This window comes from Nothobranchius furzeri, chromosome 8, assembly GCF_043380555.1.
Source record: "Nothobranchius furzeri strain GRZ-AD chromosome 8, NfurGRZ-RIMD1, whole genome shotgun sequence".
NCBI classification, from domain to species: domain Eukaryota; kingdom Metazoa; phylum Chordata; class Actinopteri; order Cyprinodontiformes; family Nothobranchiidae; genus Nothobranchius; species Nothobranchius furzeri.
In genome coordinates, this window is record NC_091748.1 from 58,236,013 (window position 1) to 58,254,870 (window position 18,858).

Below are 18,858 nucleotides of genomic sequence, written 5' to 3' on the forward strand. Positions count from 1 at the left end.
CCTGTTCAGTCATCCATGTTTTAACAAATGATGTTTGAAAAAGAGGATTAATAGTTAAATAGTTTTTAGAAGTTCTTTTGTGCTTTCGTACCGTGTTTTTGTCCTTTATACATTTTTTAGTTCTTTTCTTACAGTTTAGTAAAAATTATTTGTTTACTTGACATGTTTCAGCTATTAGCTCTAGCCATCATCCGAGATCGCCGGTGATGGTGGCGACCACCATCTAACGCCACCATCACCAGCGAGAGAGAGTTTACCAACAAAGGGTAGCGAGTAAGAAAAGAACCAAAACATAGATGTTTTTAGAAGTGTTAGTCTTGGTAAAAATCAAAATTGAGATTTTTTTTTAATTAATTTTTTTGTTTAAGTGGAATTGAGTGGGATTATAATTAGATTATGTTGGAACTGGTGAAACTGGATTTATTTAGTTGACTTGATTAGGGTTGGGCATCGAGCATCGGTTGGAACCGGGACCAACTGTCAGTTTTTCCCAGAATTGTTCAAAGTTCTTTATTTTGATTCCTAGTTTTGATTCCAAGTATGCCGACCGGAAAAGGAATCTACAGCCGATCTCTCTCCGTGAAAAATAAACGTGATCTGCCAATTCTGATGAAAGCTTTTCAGAGCTGATCACACCAGCTGTCTGCCGCTCTACTCTGCATCTGCAGAGAGCCCGTGTGCATCACCAAGTCGTCCCAGACATCACCCTGATGGTTGTAATTAAAAACAGCTGGCCTTTTCTGGTTATGTTGGAGACATTTGACTCTCATCCCAGAGGCTTCTTCCATACTTTGGTTGTGGTCAGAAACAAACATCTTCTTTATTTCTCGAAAACATGTTTTTGTCTAGATGAAGGTGATGTTATTGTTGATAGAATTAAAATTCATGTTGAAGTTGAGATTATTTCATCAAGTAGGACCTGTGGTTCGCTGGCTTACTTAAAACATGTAATGTCTTGAAAGAATCGGAACTGGGAATCGAAGCGAGGAATCGGAACTGGAATCGAAGGGAGGAATCGGAATTGGAATTGCTCAAAATCCTGACATTAGTTTTGTTAGCAGCATTGAACCGACAGCACAGAGATGACATCATCCTCTCTAATTTTTCACCCTATATGGTTTTATTTTGAAACAAAAATCCCATTCCATATCACTGGCTGCCTTTTTTTCTCCATGAGTACGGTCTTAGTCGGTAACTGTTCGCTTTTCTTTAGACGTAACTTCCTCCAAATTTCTGCAGAAAGAAAATAAGTTCATGTTAAAGCACCAGTAGCATCAGTGTGTTTTATGAACCTCTGTCTGCGGTCACTCAGAGCTGATGCAGACAGAGATGCACCACGTGCGAACGCTGAAGATAATGCTGCGGGTGTACGTCCGAGAGCTAAAGGAGAGCCTGCAGATGGACTCGAGCCGAATCGACTGTCTATTCCCTCGTTTGGAAAACCTCCTGGACCTTCACACACACTTCCTGTCACGTCTCAAAGAGCGGCGGAGAGAAAATCTCGACTCGCCAAGCGACAAGAACTACACTATCCCCAGAGTGGCAGACATCCTAATCACACAGGTAGAGAGCGTGGACCCACAGCCACAGCATTATGTTTATGCAGTCAGTTCAATGTTTTTATTTGAACAGCGTAGACGAACACAAAATGCTTCCTGGTGAAACTTATGAGTTTTTCTTTAGTTTTCAGGCGAAATAGGAGAAAGGATGAAGGACTCTTATGGAGATTTCTGCAGTCACCACACTGAAGCGGTCAGCTACTACAAAGATCAGCTGCAAAACAACCGGAGGTTTCAGAACCTCATAAGGGTACGATACATTAGCAGTTTTAGAACTTTTATCAGATTTGGACTAAGGCAGACATTAACTCTTATTTTTCTTTCAGAAAATCAACAACCTGTCTATTGTGCGAAGGTTGGGAGTGACGGAGTGTATTTTGTTGGTGACTCAGCGAATTACAAAGTACCCCGTTCTGGTGGAGCGCATTCTGCACAACACAGAAGGTTCTTCTACTCAATGGATTACAACAAGTGTCTTAAAATAAACGTTTTACTGTAATAAAATAATAAATTATAATGGTGGTGGTGTCAAGAATATCTTATTATTGTTTCTAGTGGGAACAGAGGAGCATGATGAACTGACTCGAGCTCTGGGTCTGATCAAAGATACCATCGTACAAGTGGACACGCTGGTTAATCTCTACGAGAAGAACTCTCGACTTCGAGACATACACAACAAGATGGAGCCAAAGGCGCTGGGGAAATTCAAAGATGGCCGAGTGTTTCGCAGGGAGGACCTGGCACAGGGACGGAGGTGTCTCCTTCATGAGGGCACGGTCAGCTGGAAGGCTGCTTCTGGAAGACTCAAAGGTATTTCACAGTAAATGGATGTTCCTTTCAGTTCTACTAATATGAAGTTCGGTTTATCTTTAAATACATGAGTTTTGTCAAATGCCAACTTCTTCTCTTCTTTCCAGATATTCTTGCAGTTCTGCTGTCAGATGTGTTGCTCTTAATACAAGAGAAGGATCAGAGACATGTATTTGCTACAGTTGTGAGTGATTTTTTTTTCCACCCTCATTTTTCATATGAAACTATGCATTAAAAGTTAGTTTTTATCCACTGTTATTGCTAGAAATCAAAAATAGCACTTGTTCTTTTTTTTAAGTGTACCATAATATATGTTAAAACAGACTTTTACGTGCAATAAAAGGTGTGTATTTGTTATATTTTATCGCCTGTACCTTCCGTTTGTCCTCTGTTTTAAACTCACCCAGGATAACAAACCGTCGGTGATCTCGCTCCAAAAACTGATTGTCAGGGAGGTGGCTCACGAAGAGAAGGCCATGTTCCTTATCTGCGCCTCCTCCAACGAGCCAGAGATGTATGAGATCCACACCACTTCCAAGGAGGAGCGAAACACTTGGATGGCGCAAATACGACAAGCTGTTGAGAGGTAACTTTACTACACAGAAGATGTTAGAAAATGCGCTTTATCATCACACTTCTGAACCAGACTTATCCACACTCACCTCACTGATTTAACATTGTGGAAAAATTCACTGCATAGTTTACAAACCATGTCACTGTACTGTTGATGCAGTGTAAGCAAACACTTTTATATGCACTTTTTAAGTTGTCCTCACTCAGAAGAGAGGCTGTTCAGCGAAGAAGAGGAGGCACGAGCGTCCAGGCTTAAAGAATTTCAAGGTAACATCAGATAAAGAAAATACTAAATGTAAATAAATGCTTGGTGCAGTCACATGTCTCACCACCAGGGGGTGCAGAAGGGTTTTGTTCGCATTAGCTAAACTTTGTAGTTTTTGAAAGTTATTATTCTTTAAACACTTTGGATTGTAGGTTGCTAAATAGTTTTATTGTGCTTGGCAAAAATATTCCACATCAGTTTTTTAAGGGCTTTCAACCCAGCAGTTACAGCTGACACTGCACAATTCAAACAAGCTAAATAATCATATAGACATTATGGTTAAAGTGAAAGGACTAAAAATCAAACCAAACAGGCAATTTGAACAATAAAAAACAAAATAAAAACACACAAATGTAAAATTGAGCAATCCAAATGGGATGGAGGAAAACCTATCGCCTCAATACTAAAACCAGGCGTCTGAGGTAAAAGCCAAGGAGAAGAAGTGTGTTTCAGACAAGATTTAAAAGTGGAGAATGAAGGCGCTTGCCTCACCTGGACGGACAGAGTGTTTGTGAGTTTTGGTGTGCAGAAGGCCTTGTCACCGCAGATCTTGCAACTTGCTCTAAGGACAGTGATGAGGAGCTGATCTGAGGGCACGAGGAGGAAGAGGCTTGACCATTTAAGGACTTGAAAACTAAAAGAAGAATGTAAAATGTTTAATTGAAGCAGCAACCAATGAAGAGATGTAATGCGGTGTCAAGAACCTCGCTGCTGCATTCTGAACCAGCTGAAGTCTGGACAGAGCAGCTTTGCTAATGCCACATGGAGTCCACTCCTATTTGTGAAAACAAAAAGGATAAACAGTAAATAAACAGTTGTATTTAACAGATACACATTCTTAAGTTTATATTTTTTTCTTATATAACTAAATCAGCTTAATGACACTCATCTAGGAGCGATGATTCCTGAAAGCTGCTGACCCAACCCTATATATATTTTTTTCTTTAAAAAAATGAATCCTAATTGAATTTTCTTCTGTTTAATTCCCCTTGGACAGAGCGGCTGAGTCAGAAAGATGCAGTGATCTTACAGGCCCTTACTGAGAAACTGCAGCTGTTTGCGGAGATGGCAGAGTCTACTGTAGCTCTGGAGAATTTAGCCTCCAGTTCCCGGCTGCTGCTTCGAGGAGATGCTTCAGACCTCCAGCAGGGGGAGATCTTGCTCAAAGGAGCCATTACTGAAGGTGTGCATCTGCACGAGGTTCAGAAGAACCCTAGTTTGCATCTTGTGAGATTTGTACTGCTGTTTATTTTAGACTTGCAATAAATCATCAAAGGTTTTGCTGGATTTACTGCTGCTTAGATTGTTTTCTGTCTTTTGAATCCTAGTGGAGAACCTGCAGAACTTACTGCAGTCTGGAGTGAGAGAGGAGACGCAGTCCTCTCACACAGAGGAAGGTGGAGGTTCTGGGGTTCTGCCCAGGCGAGCAGGCACCTTTGGGGGCTATGACAGTAACCCCTCCATCCTCAGTAAGAGTAAGAGTTTAAGTTTTCCTAACTTCCTCATGGAAATCTACCATCTAATAGATTTTTGTGTGCATTTTTGTGGCCCTGTGTTCTTTAAATAAATCATTAATGGTGTTTAAGTCAAGATAAGTCAGAAAAGGGTAGAATTCCATCTCTGGGTCATTGATGAGGTCCTGCCCCAAGTGAAGGAGTTATTTTGGGGGTTCTTTCATGAGTGAGGGAAAGATGAAGCGCAAGATAGTCTGATTGGTGCTTCGTCTGCAGTGATGCGTGCGTTGGGCCGGTCTGTCATGGTGAAGAGAGAGCTGAGCCAGAAGGCACAGCTCTCAATTTACTGGTCGATCGGCGTTCATACCCTCACATATCGTCATGAGCTTTTTCTCCACAGGGTGTCTGGGCTCTCCCTTAGAGATAGGGTGAGAAGCTTGGTCATCCAGGAGGGGCTCGGAGTAAAACTGGTGGTCCTAAACATCGAGAGGAGTCAGTTGAGGTGGCTCGGGCATTTGATTAAGATGCCTCCTGAACGCCTCCCTGGTGAGGTTTTCTGGGCACGTCCAACCTGGAGGAGACCTAAAGGGAGACCCAGGGCACGTTGGAGGGACTGTCTCAGCTGGCCAGGGGAGTCTGGGCCTCTCGACTTAGGCTGCTGCCTCCGCGACCCAACTCCAGATAAGCAGAAGAGAATGTATGGATAGATGTTTTAGACGCATTTATTTTATATTATGTAAACTAAGAAAATTGAAATAATGGAGTTTTGGACTGTATCTCTGTGTGATTATATGTGTAGAGCTTTTTCACAACTGTCATCCATCCATTCATCCATTTTCTTCCACTTATCCTGAGTTGAGTCACGGGGGCAGCAGCTTAAACAGGGAGGCCCAGACTTCCCTCCTCTCAGCCACTTGGGCCAGCTCCTCTGGAGAAACCCCAAGGTGTTCCCTGGCCAGCCGAGAGACATAGCCCCTCCAGCGTAACCTGGGTCTTCCTTTGGGTCTACTCCCAGTTGGTCGTGCCCAGAAAACCTCACCAGTAAAGCGTTGAGGAGGCATTCTAACCAGATGCCCGAGCCACAGCAACTGGCTCCTCTTAATTTGGAGAAGCAGAGGATCTTCTTTGAGCATCTCACTCCATCTCTGAGAGTCCAGACACCCTGCGTAGAAACTGTTAAATATTTCTTTGTATTTCATTGTGTGTGTGTGTGTGTGTGTGTGTGTGTGTGTGTGTGTGTGTGTGTGTGTGTGTGTGTGTGTGTGTGTGTGTGTGTGTGTGTGTGTGTGTGTGTGTGTGTGTGTGCGCGTGCAGATGGCAGCATGAATAAGAGCTTTTCTGGCGAGTCCAGAAGCAGAGACCGAAGCCAAAGAGCCAGCTCTGACCCTCAGCTGAAAGACCTCTATAGCAGCCACACTCTGGAACAGACGGTAAGAGCCCTGTGCAAACACACACACACACACACACACACACATGTAATATACCTGGGGATGAGTGAGGGTGGTATTTCCTGTAAATAGTCAACAGCAGCCCAAGTCACATGGAAACTTTGCATGTCCTCAAGTTTACTGGAATGTTTTTTTTACGCAGGTCACTTGTTTTGTATATAAATAGACAAAGCCTCAATAAATATTTTACTCTGAACATTACGTTAATTCTAGTGACTCCTGGTCTTAATCTCGCCAGCTAAATATAAGATGTTGACAGTAAGCTGTGTGTGTGTGTGTGTGTGTGTGTGTGTGTGTGTGTGTGTGTGTGTGTGTGTGTGTGTGTGTGTGTGTGTGTGTGTGTGTGTGTGTGTGTGAGAGAGACAGACGCAGTCAGTGTTATCTATTGACCCTTTTCACTTTAAGTCACCTAAATATGTGGGTCTGCCAGGGTGGGGAAAGTTTGATTTGTTTTCAAACTTGATCATACATGTTAAAATAAGCTAGTTCAGCTCATAGAATGAACTTTCAGTATGTTGTAGCCCGTGAGAACCCTCAGAAAACTACTCATTTTCCAATTGTTGCCACCTGTTCAGTCCACACTTGTACCCTTATAGTATATCCTCAGAATCATGAGGGACGCCCGTTAGCTGTATAAAGAATGGACAGAGCTAGCTGTTTTAATGGCCTTTTAATGAGGAATCATTAAATAATCGGAGGTAGGAAACAACATTCTAAGTGTAAAACATTTAAACGTTAAGTATCTTTTAATTTAGCCACTTTTCAAGTTTTGTGAAGAGATCTTCTGACTTGTTTGCCCAAAAGAAAACGAAAATTTTATAACTTGGGTCATAAAGTGCAACAATCAGCCCAAATGAAGAAGCAAGAAAGACAGATGCGACTCTGACTTGTTTCAAGAGTCGTACTTACTAGCCACCACTTGGCCTTGAAGGATGATCACATCTTCTGCACAAAGTACAGTACAGTCAAGTGTTTGGACACACCCACTTGTTTTAAAAGAGTTAGGTGTGTCTGACCTTTGCTCTAGATAAGAGCTTACAGTCATGTGCCTGCAGGTCTGGTTAGAGGTGAGGGAACAGGGTGACTTAATGACAAAGTATGTGTGTATTACTTCTTATTTCTTATTGCCTGTAGTTGTCTTACCTGAGACCAGATCCACATTATGCACACCGCATCGGTTCTCATCCTGCTTTATTCATAATGTTTTGTTTAAATAATCAGGAAAGTGACACGTTTCTCTGTAACAGGAGGAGCCAGCCTGTATCTTTGATTTGGGGAAAATGAACTTTTCAGACCTGAAAGCTTTATTCTGTTTGAAAATTAGCTTTCCATTATATAAATACGGAACAGTAATCACATTGGGTTTGACTTTCTGTTGCCGATCAGGTTGATGAGACCTGCAGCTCTCCTGTTAAATGGAACCGGATCTGGTCCAACTCATTTCCTGAGGCAGAGGTAATCATCTTGTAGTTCATTGTAGCTCTTGGATTTATCCTCATTATTGTTCTTATGGTAGAAAATGTATGTTTATAACAATCTGTTGTGTTTTTATTAGTTTTACCTAATTAATCCTTTTTATTTCTTACATTCTAGTTCTTTGACAGAGTGTTGATGCTCTCCCAGCGGCTTTATAGTCTGGAGGTAATGATGTCCCCTTAGCTATTTATAGGCATAAGAAAAACTTGGTTTGTTTTATATACAACATTTAATAGTTTCATATATTACTGATATTTACAATTTTATTTAACTTAAATAGCATGTTGAATTTCTGTTCTACCTTCGCTATTCAGTATAGTTACTTTGTAAATTTTATTTCATTATTCTTATTATTACTATTATTACTACTAATCAAGGAGTAACCTAAAATTCTGAGCATCATTTAGAGACGCTCTTCTAAATTGTCAGCTGTATTGTCGTCTGCTGCTTCCAACTTGTAGATACAAAAACATACCCACAAAGCCACTTGCTAAAGGAAAAAGACATGATTAACTGCTCAGTCATGCAGCATTTGTATTTAAAAGCTGAACTACTGACAGTATTTGGTGACCTAGTTCTTCTCCATCTCCAGGCCATCGTATCACAGCAGGACAGTCAGATTGAGCTGCAGCGGGCCTCCCTGACAGAGCGGGTATCCTTGCCGGGCCGTCACAGAGGAAACGTTCTTCTGGAGCAGGAGAAACAGCGGACTCTGGCTCTGCAGAGAGAGGAGCTGGCCACTTTGCACAAACTGCAATCTCAGCACAGGCATGAGCAGCAGCGCTGGGAGAAGGAGAGGGAGAGGCATCGGCAACAAGTTGAAGCCACTGAGGCCAAACTACAACAAAGGGAGGAGGAGTGCAGGAAGCTTGAGGTGAATTAGAGCAGTGGAGCAGACTTTAATGTTCCTAAATCTTTTCATAATTGAGGAGTGGAACCCAAAATGTTGTGTTATGATTTTATTACAGGAGCAGCTGGCGAAGGAAAAGGAAGAGCTGGACAGGCAGAGAGAGACGTATCAGCAGGACTTGGAGAGACTGAGAGAGTCCACCAGAGCAGTGGAAAAAGAAAAGGAACGCCTGGAAAACCTAAAGAAGATCAAACGAAAGACCATTGAGGTGAGGAGTCTGTTGTAATGGTAGCTATTAAGTTTAGCAGACAAGTTTAGTGAAATAATCTGTAGATACAGTGCTCAGCATAAATGAGTACACCCCTTTAAAAAGTAAGAATTTAATCAGTAGCTCAATGAACAAAAGAATAATTTCCAGAATTTTCACAAGGCTGGGCTTTATTGAACACTTGTTTAACTCCATAACATGAAATTAAGGTTAATAAGAGAACTGATTGGAATGTTTCGCTGGCGTGAGTCTCCCATGACGGAGTGGGGGAGGGGTTGGCTGGAATTTCGGAGCCTATTTAGGGGAGATACTGCTTTAGATGCGTGTTTTGGATCATTGTCATGTTGGAAAAGTGCCCGAAAAGTGCATGGAGTGATGGCAGCATCTTCTTCAGTATAGATCAGGACATTGTTGAGTTCATGATACCATCAATGAAGTACAGCTCCCCAACACCAGCAGCACTCATGCAGCCCACATAATGACACCGCCATCATCATGTTTCACTGTAGGCACCATGCATTTCTCTTTGAAATCCTCACCTTTACGACCCCATACAGTTTTGAAACCATTCGTTCCAAAAACAGGGATCTTTGTCTCATCTCTCCAGAATATAGAGTCCCATTAGTCTTCATCTCTTTCAGCATGGGCCCTAGCAAATCCTAGGTGTGCTTTTTTGTGCATGGGCTTTAGGAGAGGCTTCCTTCGTGGATGACCCATGCATGCCCTTTCTTTGCAGTGTATGGTGTCATGGGAAACTGTCACTCAAGTTTGGTTTTCTACTGCTTTAGCTAACTGCAGTGAACTTGCATGGTGGTTTTCTTCAACCCTTTTCATCAAAAGACGCTCCTGTTGAGATTTGAACTTCCATGGACGACCTGGACGTCTCTGTAAGATGGTTGCACTTCAGTCTTTCTTAAATGTTTGGATCACTTTTGCTACAGTATTTTGACTGATATGCAAAGCTTTGCTGATCTTCTTTATATCTTTTTTTGTGTAAAGAAATTATTTCATATCTCAGATTTTGTGACGTTTCTCTTCCATGTGGAGCCATCACAGCATGAAATGGGGAAGGGTCTTTCTTTGTTAAATAATGCTATTTTATAGTCACCTGTGTGCTGGACACCTTAAATTAAAGTGAAGTTAAAGTCCCATAGTCGTCATCACACACTGGTGAAATTCAACTCCGCATTTGACCCATTCCCATGGAGGGGAGCAGTGAGCTGCAGCAGTGGTAGCGCTTGGGAACTATTTTGGGGGGGGGGGGGGGGGGGGCATTGGGTCCTTTGGTAGGACCCAACCGGCTATCGAGTCCCGATCTCCCAGTCCCATGGAGGACACTAGAGCTGAGGAAAATAATCAAATAATCGATGCATCGGGATGCGGACATAAACGATTCTGCATCGTAGAGGAGTACGCCACAATCGATTATAGTGGAATGTAGTTTTGTTTTTTTAACGGCAGCACCAGCGCCGTATCCAAATCTGTCAGAGTGAGCGTCGTTCACATTTACCTCCGCCTTAATGTGGTACTGCAGGGCTGAGCGCTAGAGTTGTCACCCGAGACCAAACCGGAACCGAATCAGCCCGACCGGTTCTGTTGGATTTGGGCCGTGAATTATGTTAATTGAGCGGGTTGTCATGCGGCGCGCTCCGCTCGCTCGATCAGCGACCGAGAGAGAGAGGGAGACACTGTCTGCTCACACAAGAGAGAGGATCGGAGGACACTCCTCCAAACCGATGCTCCAAACAAGCGTTATTATTTTCATAATTTAATTATTATTTCTCCTGGAAGCGCTCAGTCAGACTGCTTGTTGTAATGTAGGGAGATCCCGTCTTGGGGAGGGGGCGGGGTCAATGACGGCGGCTGCAGCGTGATCGTCTGTCTCTTTTATTTAGGGACACGGAGAAGTTAAAAGGAGAGAGAAATAGAAGATAGAAGTTCTTGTTCCACGTTATTCTTTTGTTTCATGATGATAAACTGATGTTAAATTCAGCTTAAAGAGAAACTGGGAGGAAGCATTGGTTCATTTTAGGTCACAGGAGATCTTGTCTCCTATCTGCTCCTCCAGAGACAGCATGAACATGAGGGTTACATGGCGAGGGTTACACAGGACAGGTTATTGGAAAGGTTTGTAGTTAGCTGGTTAGTGAAAGAGATCCATCAGCTGGGTAATTTAATCCTAATCCAGCCCACAGCCTTCTGCTGGTGTTATTATCAGAAAGAATAAAACACACATCTTAAATATTATTGCAAGTGTAGAATTAGTTTTATGTTTTATTTTCTGCATCAAACAGAACTTGATTCATTCTCCAACATTTCAGAAACGAACCACTGGGTTCAAATAAAATAAACTAAGTCAAACATTTCATTTGGTGTTATTTCTGACACCTTTCAACTGCAGCATAAATATTTGACTCTAGAGCTGCTCAGAGACATTAAACACTCATATATGAACCCATTATGTATTTTATTATTACATTATGTGTCCTGTAGTTTTTCAGTACTTTTTTAGATTTTGTGAGATTTTGTAAAGCGTGTTTTCTCAGCCTGAGGCGTGGTGTTGAACGAGGAAACAGATGTTTTACTTTGTTAAATCTTTGTTTAAAATGTTTTGTCCTAACCTGTTGTGAATGGAGAGCTTTTGAGGGTTGGCAGGTTGTGTCAATTACGTTTTTGATAATAATAAAAAAGAAGCAATTATCTGACATCTTCTATTTATCGATGAATACAAATCAATATGAAATAATCGTGATGCATCGTGATGCATCAGGATATCGAATCGAATTGAATTGTTGACCCAATAATCGTAATTGAATCGAATCGGGAGACAAGTGAAGATTCACACCTCTAGAGGACACTGTACCACTAGGCCACTGAGCTGGTCACTGAATCCAAATGACTCATTATATTCCCCAGTGGTCAAGTCCGTGTTAATTGGAATTTTGTAGTCCTAAGTGCGGCTTAATTGGGGTGTACTCATTTTTGCAACATGGGCTTGAATGGATTTGTTAGGAAAATCACTTATTGTGTGTGAAAGTTGACAAATCTTGTTTGCAATCAACGGCCCACAATTGTCGTATTTTGTAGTTTGGTATCTCATAGAAAACGTTGATGCTGAAAGGAAACTAAAGGTTTTCTGACAAATGTAGCGGGGTGTACTCATTTAGGCTGAGCATTGTATGTCAGAGAAAACATAAGTGACTCAGTGTATCGCCCTACAATGACTCATGTCGGTTTTTTTAATTGCATGTTAGTCTGGCTGAAGCGGAACTGGTTCTAAACGAGCTGAAGCACCCAGATAATTCGGTACCAATCCAAATACATTCTGCATGTAAACGGGTCAGCCGAACTAAACTAAACGCTTGCGTTCTGGAAGCGACAACACCACGGAAGCGGTCTTCTGACAAGACCATCGTCACAAAGCAACACACATAACACCATAAAACAGGACAGTACGTACCAAATAAGCTGTGCTGCAGCGTTGCTGTGCATTCCTCCAGCCATTGTACACATCCTGTTTCAATTCCTTCTGCTTCATTCCCGCCAGCCTCTGTTTACTGCATGTGTTGCTATGAGCTAACTGGAAGAATGTCGACATGAAGAGGGGCATCATGTCGCCACCTACTGTACCGGAGTGGAACTAACTTAATTTGAGAAGCTTGTTTTTCTATTGCGCATGTAAACTACAATAACGACTCCCAGCTTATTACTGTTTATTATAAGATCGACCTGGATCGACTTAGATGTCGGTCAGTGTGCATGTCACCGTGCTTAGTGTAAAATAGTACAGTATAACATAAAATTAAAATACATGTAAACTGTATTCATAAAAGCTGGGTACTGAAACGCCCTACGTCTTTAGTACCTGCCAGAAATACTTCTTCGGTGTCGCTAACGAAAAAATCTTATTTGGCGTTAAATTTCCGTACTTTCCCAATGAAATTTCCCTGTTAATGAGCCGCGCGTGACATGGGGAGGCTACTGACACACACACACACACACACACACACACACACACACACACACACACACACACACACACGCACACACACACGCGCACACACACACACACACAAGTTTGTGTTGCTGAATAAGTATATACATAGTTTATTACTCTTGTTTTACTTTTTATTTATACATTATGTTCATTTGGATTTAAATATTTTATTTTTCAGATTTTTAGAGTAGTGGTTTCATATTTCCATAACCAAAGAGTAGTTTTCACTTTATCTACATGCTGTTTACTTTTTCTTTGCATTAAAAGGTAAATACTAATGTTTTATTTTAATACAAGTGTTTAAATGTTATTATGCTTGTTCTAAAAAGAAAGACATCTGTTAAATTGTGGTTTGCTGCTTGCACTGAAAGTTTGCTGCTTTTGCTTAATTTAGTTAACAAAGAAAACAATGAAGTACCTTTTCTCTTAAAATTAGACTTAAAATATATGTATTGTAAACCAGGTATCACTAAAGTGCGGGTATTAACAAAAGGTTCCCAACCGCAGTATCTATACAACCATAGGAGTCCACTTCACTAGAAAGCTTCATTTAACTTCCAGATTCTCTCCTTTGCGTCCGTCTTTCTGTCCTTGCAGCACAGTGTGAGTCATTGTTTGAGAGTTTCATGGGAGAGGAGCTTTGAGGACGATTCACTGTCTGTAATTTCATGCCCGGTGCTTAACAGATCTGTCAAACAGTCGCACTAGAGTTGCCTAATAAAAGCCGAGTGTTTCATCAGAGGCTTGTATCACCTGGTCATCGCTGAGCTGATCCATCCTCAGTGACAGGCTGAGGAAAGGTGAGGCCCTTTGGGCCACAAGACTTGATCTGTAGAACTAACAAACCGACGGATAAGGATGACTAAAAGATAAGGATGACTCTGTCACCATGAATCTGAGTAAAACTCATTTAATGTTGTGTTTACTTTAAATAAAGCTCCCACAAATATGGGTGAAACATGGAAACACAGTGAGTCATTGTCTCTGCTCAGTGATGACCAATGGGTTGTTTACCAGAGAAGCAAGCGGCTCATTGTGCGTAATGTATTACATTTATTAAAATGAGTGGGTTTTTATAAGAAGTTGGAGCGAAAACATCCAAATGTACCTGCGCTGCGTTTGATATTGGTTTTCAAACCCGGTGTTCTGACTATACGTGCTTCCTCGTCAAATATTCCTACCAGAGCACGTTACGGCAGTTTCACTCTTGTTTACAGTATAGTAATGCGCTTATTAAGCATGGTTTATTTAAAATAGGTGATATTACTCAATACAGAACTGTAGTATAATTATTAGCAAAAATATAGAGTGAATGACTGTACTCAATGGGAGAAATGTCTTGTTTACGGTATAATAACGATATTTTACAAGCCATTTACAAGCTAACTGTCAGGTAAATTTACACATGTGTCACACGTGAGTTGCAGTTCTCTGCCTAGTGCTGTGCAAAGGGGCTTTCTTCTTTTGATTTTAGAAGATTTGGAAGCGGTTTGTTCCCTTTCTGCATCAAACATTTTAACTGCAGCCTCAGAATCTGTTCCAGGCTCTGAGCCAACCTGATATCAGTTGACATTTAATCACCACCACCCAAAATTAAGAGTCATCAGCAAACTTGCCAAGCTATAATTAGACCTTTTGAAAAAAAGATGTGTGTGCTTCTCGGTGTGCTTTTCTCAACACATCCAAGTGTTTGTAATAACTGCTAGTTGTAGCTTGCCCTCATTTCAAAAGAACTCTGTTTTCATCTGTTATCTCATTAGAGCAAGACATGTGTCGGACTGCATAATAGTCCTGTGGCTGTATACTCATAAAACTCGTGCATCATTGAGGTTAGAGATTTATATGGCAATAAAATAATATGAAATGAAAAAGAAATAAAGAAGCATCTGCAACACCCACAGGTTATATATATATATATATATATATATATATATATATATATATATATATATATATATATATATATATATATATTTTTTTTTTTTTTTTTAATCCGTGTCCTGTCTGGCTGTGAAGCAAACAGAATTGATGTCTGAATGCTGGTAACAAGCCTTACAGATTTACTCTCAGGTGGAGCATCAAAGCTTCTGCTTTTAATGTCACACCTGATACTTAAAACTTTATTGTTTTTGTTTTTGAATGCTTTGTAATTCCGACCAGACACGGAGACAGAGGTGAAAGAGAAAGGAAAAGACAAAAGGTGGGGGGAAGGGGGTGGGGGGTGGGGGTTCCACAAAAATAAACAATAATTAACAAGATTCTGCTTCTAGACCTGCAGAAAGAGAAAGAATAGAAGAAAAAAAAACATGGGACACACAACAATACATCAGGAGCAAGCTACCACCGCGTCAACCTGATGATGAAATATAAAATTAACATTGTTTAACTGAACAATCACACGATAATAAATCACAGTGCATTTAGTGGCAACGACAGCCTTAAGACATGTGTTGAACGTGCCCAAGCCCATACTTTTGAGAGCGCCATGTGAGCACCTGTGTGTGTACACGCGCCTGTTTATGTAAGGTTTCTCTATAGGAGCGTCCAATAGAGAGAGTGAGAGACAACAGATCTGCCCCCCAAAGATGCGTAGGAGACGGGGGGAGCTCCCAGAGATCCAGGCGCTGCCCCAGAACACAGGAACCCCAAGGAGACTGCAACCAGAAAGGCCTTCGCCCCCCTCGAGTGGCACAGAGGGTCGCCCCGGGGGGCCACAACCAGCAGCTGGCAGAGCCCCTGGAGATCTCCTGTGGCAAGCCCACAGGCCCGCCCGCAGCCTCCCACCCCCTAGCCAGCCGAGCCCAGGACCCAGCGACCCGGGACCCAGCGACCCGGGACCCAGGGGCGACCACCCCCGCCAGGGACCGAGCAGAGCCCAGGGACCCAGACCCCACCAGACAGCCACCGGGATTGATCAGGCAGACGCCAAAGATCTTAAACTCCCTGACGCGGGAGACACGAACACTCAGGCAGACCAAGGCACCACACCCCACACCAGGTGTGGCAGGGGGAGGGGAGACGAAGATCTATATCATCAAAAGAAGTCCCAGGAGAAGAGAGGAGTCAAAGTCCCCCACCTGACATATACAGTCATACACAAACACAGTCACACAATCCCTCCCTCATGCTCACACATGCACATACAACCCAAGACTTACAAAAATGCACGCTGGACACCCACTCATGCTCCCCATACACACCCTATTCACTCTGGTCCCGGTACTGCTGCACATGGGGTACAACCATCACCGGGTACCAGAGTTTGACCCTTTCTGCTGGGGTACTGATGAGCAGGCTCCCCCGCCCAACGCTGAGCACAGCAACCCACCACCCCAGACCCCAACCAGACTGCCAGATCTCCCTCCTAGCCTCCAGCCCCAGGAAGCCAAGCAACAACAAAGGTGTGCTAAGACCCCTAGTCTCCCTCCGCCTGCTCCAATATAGTGTACAGATTATATTTTGAGTATTGCTAAAGATGGCAAAGAACAAAAAATGTTATTTCAGTGGTTCTGGATTTTTTTCCCTCTGTTTTCATCAGCTTTTCACACACACACACACACACACACACACACACACACACACACACACACACACACACACACACACGTCACGATTAGTTTGAACTCTTCACTTTACTGCAGCTTAAAGAGACTATGTGTAGTTTTTACCATTAATCTCTGGAAATATCCATAAAAAAATGAAATAAATGATGCCCAGTTGTTGAAAAATATCGGCGCCTTCGTAACATAAACCCATAAAAATCTGGTCTAAATCTCTCTGGACGCCATATTAGAAACCTTGTTTCATGCTACAGGAGCCCATGAGGACAAAATGCATTTACTGATTTGTCATTCATAAACGTTGTTTTACACAATTTTCCTCCAGCAAGAAGTTGTGGGATTTATGACCCTAATGGTCATCCGTTGGTGAGGTCTTCCTCAAACACAAAAACACCACTTACTTGCAAAGATTTAGGTATTTACTGCTCCCTATCACCAGGGAAAATACAAACTGTCATTATTTAGTGATTGAAATATTTTGTAATCCTGTTGTCAGTGTTGACGTGTTTATTAGAAGTCAGAAACACAATAATTCTTGTTCCATTTCACCTTTAAGCGCTCTCACCAGGTAAAAGGTAATCCAGGTAACCTAATTAGTGTAGCCGATGTGGAACAATGTTATGTTGGAGCAACTTTTAGCCCAGATAAGTAAGCAGATTTTGTTGTTTGTGCTCTGAAGCCATTTTTTTTAACCAAACGGAAGACCTGGTGGTCAAACCTAAACAGAATCTGTTTTTATCTAAAGACGGTTTTCCACCAGACAGAATAAAACATTAAGTTTAATTCAGTTATTACAACAGCTTTCCAGAGGAGTACTTGCTTATTTCTAGTTGTGCCAAACGTAGCAGAATCATTATTTACCCAGAGTAATCCTGTCATAAAAAACCCTGTGATCACTGGGACACTATTTGATGAAGGATTAAATGAGTTTATCCCGGATATCTTCCCAATTCAGCCCAGATCAGTGCTGCAGATGGGCCATAAAATGTCAAAGTTGGATTTATAATAGCTAAAGACATACTTGAAAATTGGCTGATCTCAGTCCCTCAGAGCGTGGGATTGTGGGTATTTAACGGGTGTAGAGGAGGCTGCGTTCCCTTGTGTTCCCCTCAGAGCGGATCAGCCAGGGGACGTCGGCCTCACCAAGAGGACAAAGTGTTAAGATCATCAACTCTGACTTTCACTCCATCTTTGAACCCTGTAAGGTTGCATCTTCCCCCTCCCCCGAGTGGCAGTAACACGACCCTAGCCTTTACCTGACCTGTTTTCCTCCAGCTGGGGTAACAAGGGGACATCTTGTTCAATGTTAGTAAAGATGATTGGGGAGAATCCAGGCAGTTTTCACGTCGAGGGGAACCTGGCTGTATAATTAGCCAGCTCTAACCTGTTATTACCAAAGACCTCTGGAAGGCAGTCAGGGCTAATTGTTTATGTGCTGTCAGTCAGATGTCTCTGTTGCTTCTGCATGCATCAGTAACCCGGATACCTGTGTTCTTATGCTGTTACGGCAGACCACCTTGTTCCAAGAACAAATGCACATCTGTGTACCAAGATGAGTGAGTGCTGAAAGATGAGAAGTGAAGGGGTAAGAAGGTAGGGTCAGGCGAGGAGATGTGGGTAGTTTTCCCACAAAGGAGCCCCTCTTTTACCAGAGTCATCACGTTCTGCTTTGTGGTCACAGCTGGAGGAAACTCATCATTACACAGTTTAGGATCATCATCATCAGTCATGTTGAATGTGGGCTACATACCAGACAAATCAGATGTGCACTGATTTCAGGTTTAAGTCACATCACGGAGGGCTGGCCAGATTAAAGGTTGATGACATTTGTAGAAATAGTGTTTTAAAGAGAAATGCTTCAGATGCAACCATGGCTGGGGTATGGGTTAGGTGCTTTCCCCCAAAGTTTCATCCCTGTGTGGAAATCCATTTAAACCATGTCTAATGAAACTGATTTAGCATGTTCAAATGTAATGTTCTAGGAGACCCATAGCTTTCATTTAATTTAAAGAGGTCCTTCACTCATTTTTTAATGCATTTGCAGTGGTCTCTAGTAGAAATGAATGATCTTAATGATTAAATCTGCTCCGCTTGTAAGTCATATGCTGGGGGGCATTAAAGCTCAAATGCAACTGTTTCAGGAAGTACAAGTCAGCTGGAGGTAAAAGTAGCTTCAGGCGGCAGGATTTGGAGTCTTATTTCTTGATATTTGGACATCTCACCTTGGATTGGCTAACAACAACAACACAACTACCACTGACTGCATTGCAACCTTGTTGTTTTACCTCCACAAATAACTCAAGCCTGAAGGAGTTCTGCTGTGTTGTGGAGTTGCTTATGCTAATGGTCTGCTGTTCCTGACGATAAACCAACAGCATCCTTCTCAGTCGCGAGTCAAATGGATGAGTCCATGTTAAGTGACAGTGTGACATGGATCTGTCAGGCTTTTTAAATCTTAGCGTTTCACCTATTAGAAGATAATGCAGGAGATAGGTGTAGAAGACTATTTTCACATTCAGCCTGATCAGTGGCCGATCATTTTCAAAAATAAGTAAAAAAACCAATGTTGATGTTGGCTTGTATTCCACTGATTTTAAA

General features: G+C 42.1%; 1 protein-coding gene across 2 annotated transcripts in view; it reads left to right on the plus strand.

The window, feature by feature from the left end:
* Positions 1 to 18,858, plus strand: part of arhgef18b (rho/rac guanine nucleotide exchange factor (GEF) 18b) — a 61,926-nt gene that overhangs the window by 39,743 nt on the left and 3,325 nt on the right. For both annotated transcript variants that reach the window (XM_054752361.2, XM_054752362.2), the window contains 14 exons: positions 1,313 to 1,563; positions 1,684 to 1,809; positions 1,886 to 2,003; positions 2,115 to 2,369; positions 2,477 to 2,553; positions 2,777 to 2,955; positions 3,136 to 3,209; positions 4,205 to 4,390; positions 4,536 to 4,682; positions 5,976 to 6,091; positions 7,496 to 7,564; positions 7,703 to 7,750; positions 8,178 to 8,459; positions 8,554 to 8,703. In XM_054752361.2, coding sequence (XP_054608336.1) covers positions 1,313 to 1,563; positions 1,684 to 1,809; positions 1,886 to 2,003; positions 2,115 to 2,369; positions 2,477 to 2,553; positions 2,777 to 2,955; positions 3,136 to 3,209; positions 4,205 to 4,390; positions 4,536 to 4,682; positions 5,976 to 6,091; positions 7,496 to 7,564; positions 7,703 to 7,750; positions 8,178 to 8,459; positions 8,554 to 8,703 — 2,078 coding nt within the window. The remainder of the gene's footprint in view (positions 1 to 1,312; positions 1,564 to 1,683; positions 1,810 to 1,885; positions 2,004 to 2,114; positions 2,370 to 2,476; positions 2,554 to 2,776; positions 2,956 to 3,135; positions 3,210 to 4,204; positions 4,391 to 4,535; positions 4,683 to 5,975; positions 6,092 to 7,495; positions 7,565 to 7,702; positions 7,751 to 8,177; positions 8,460 to 8,553; positions 8,704 to 18,858) is intronic.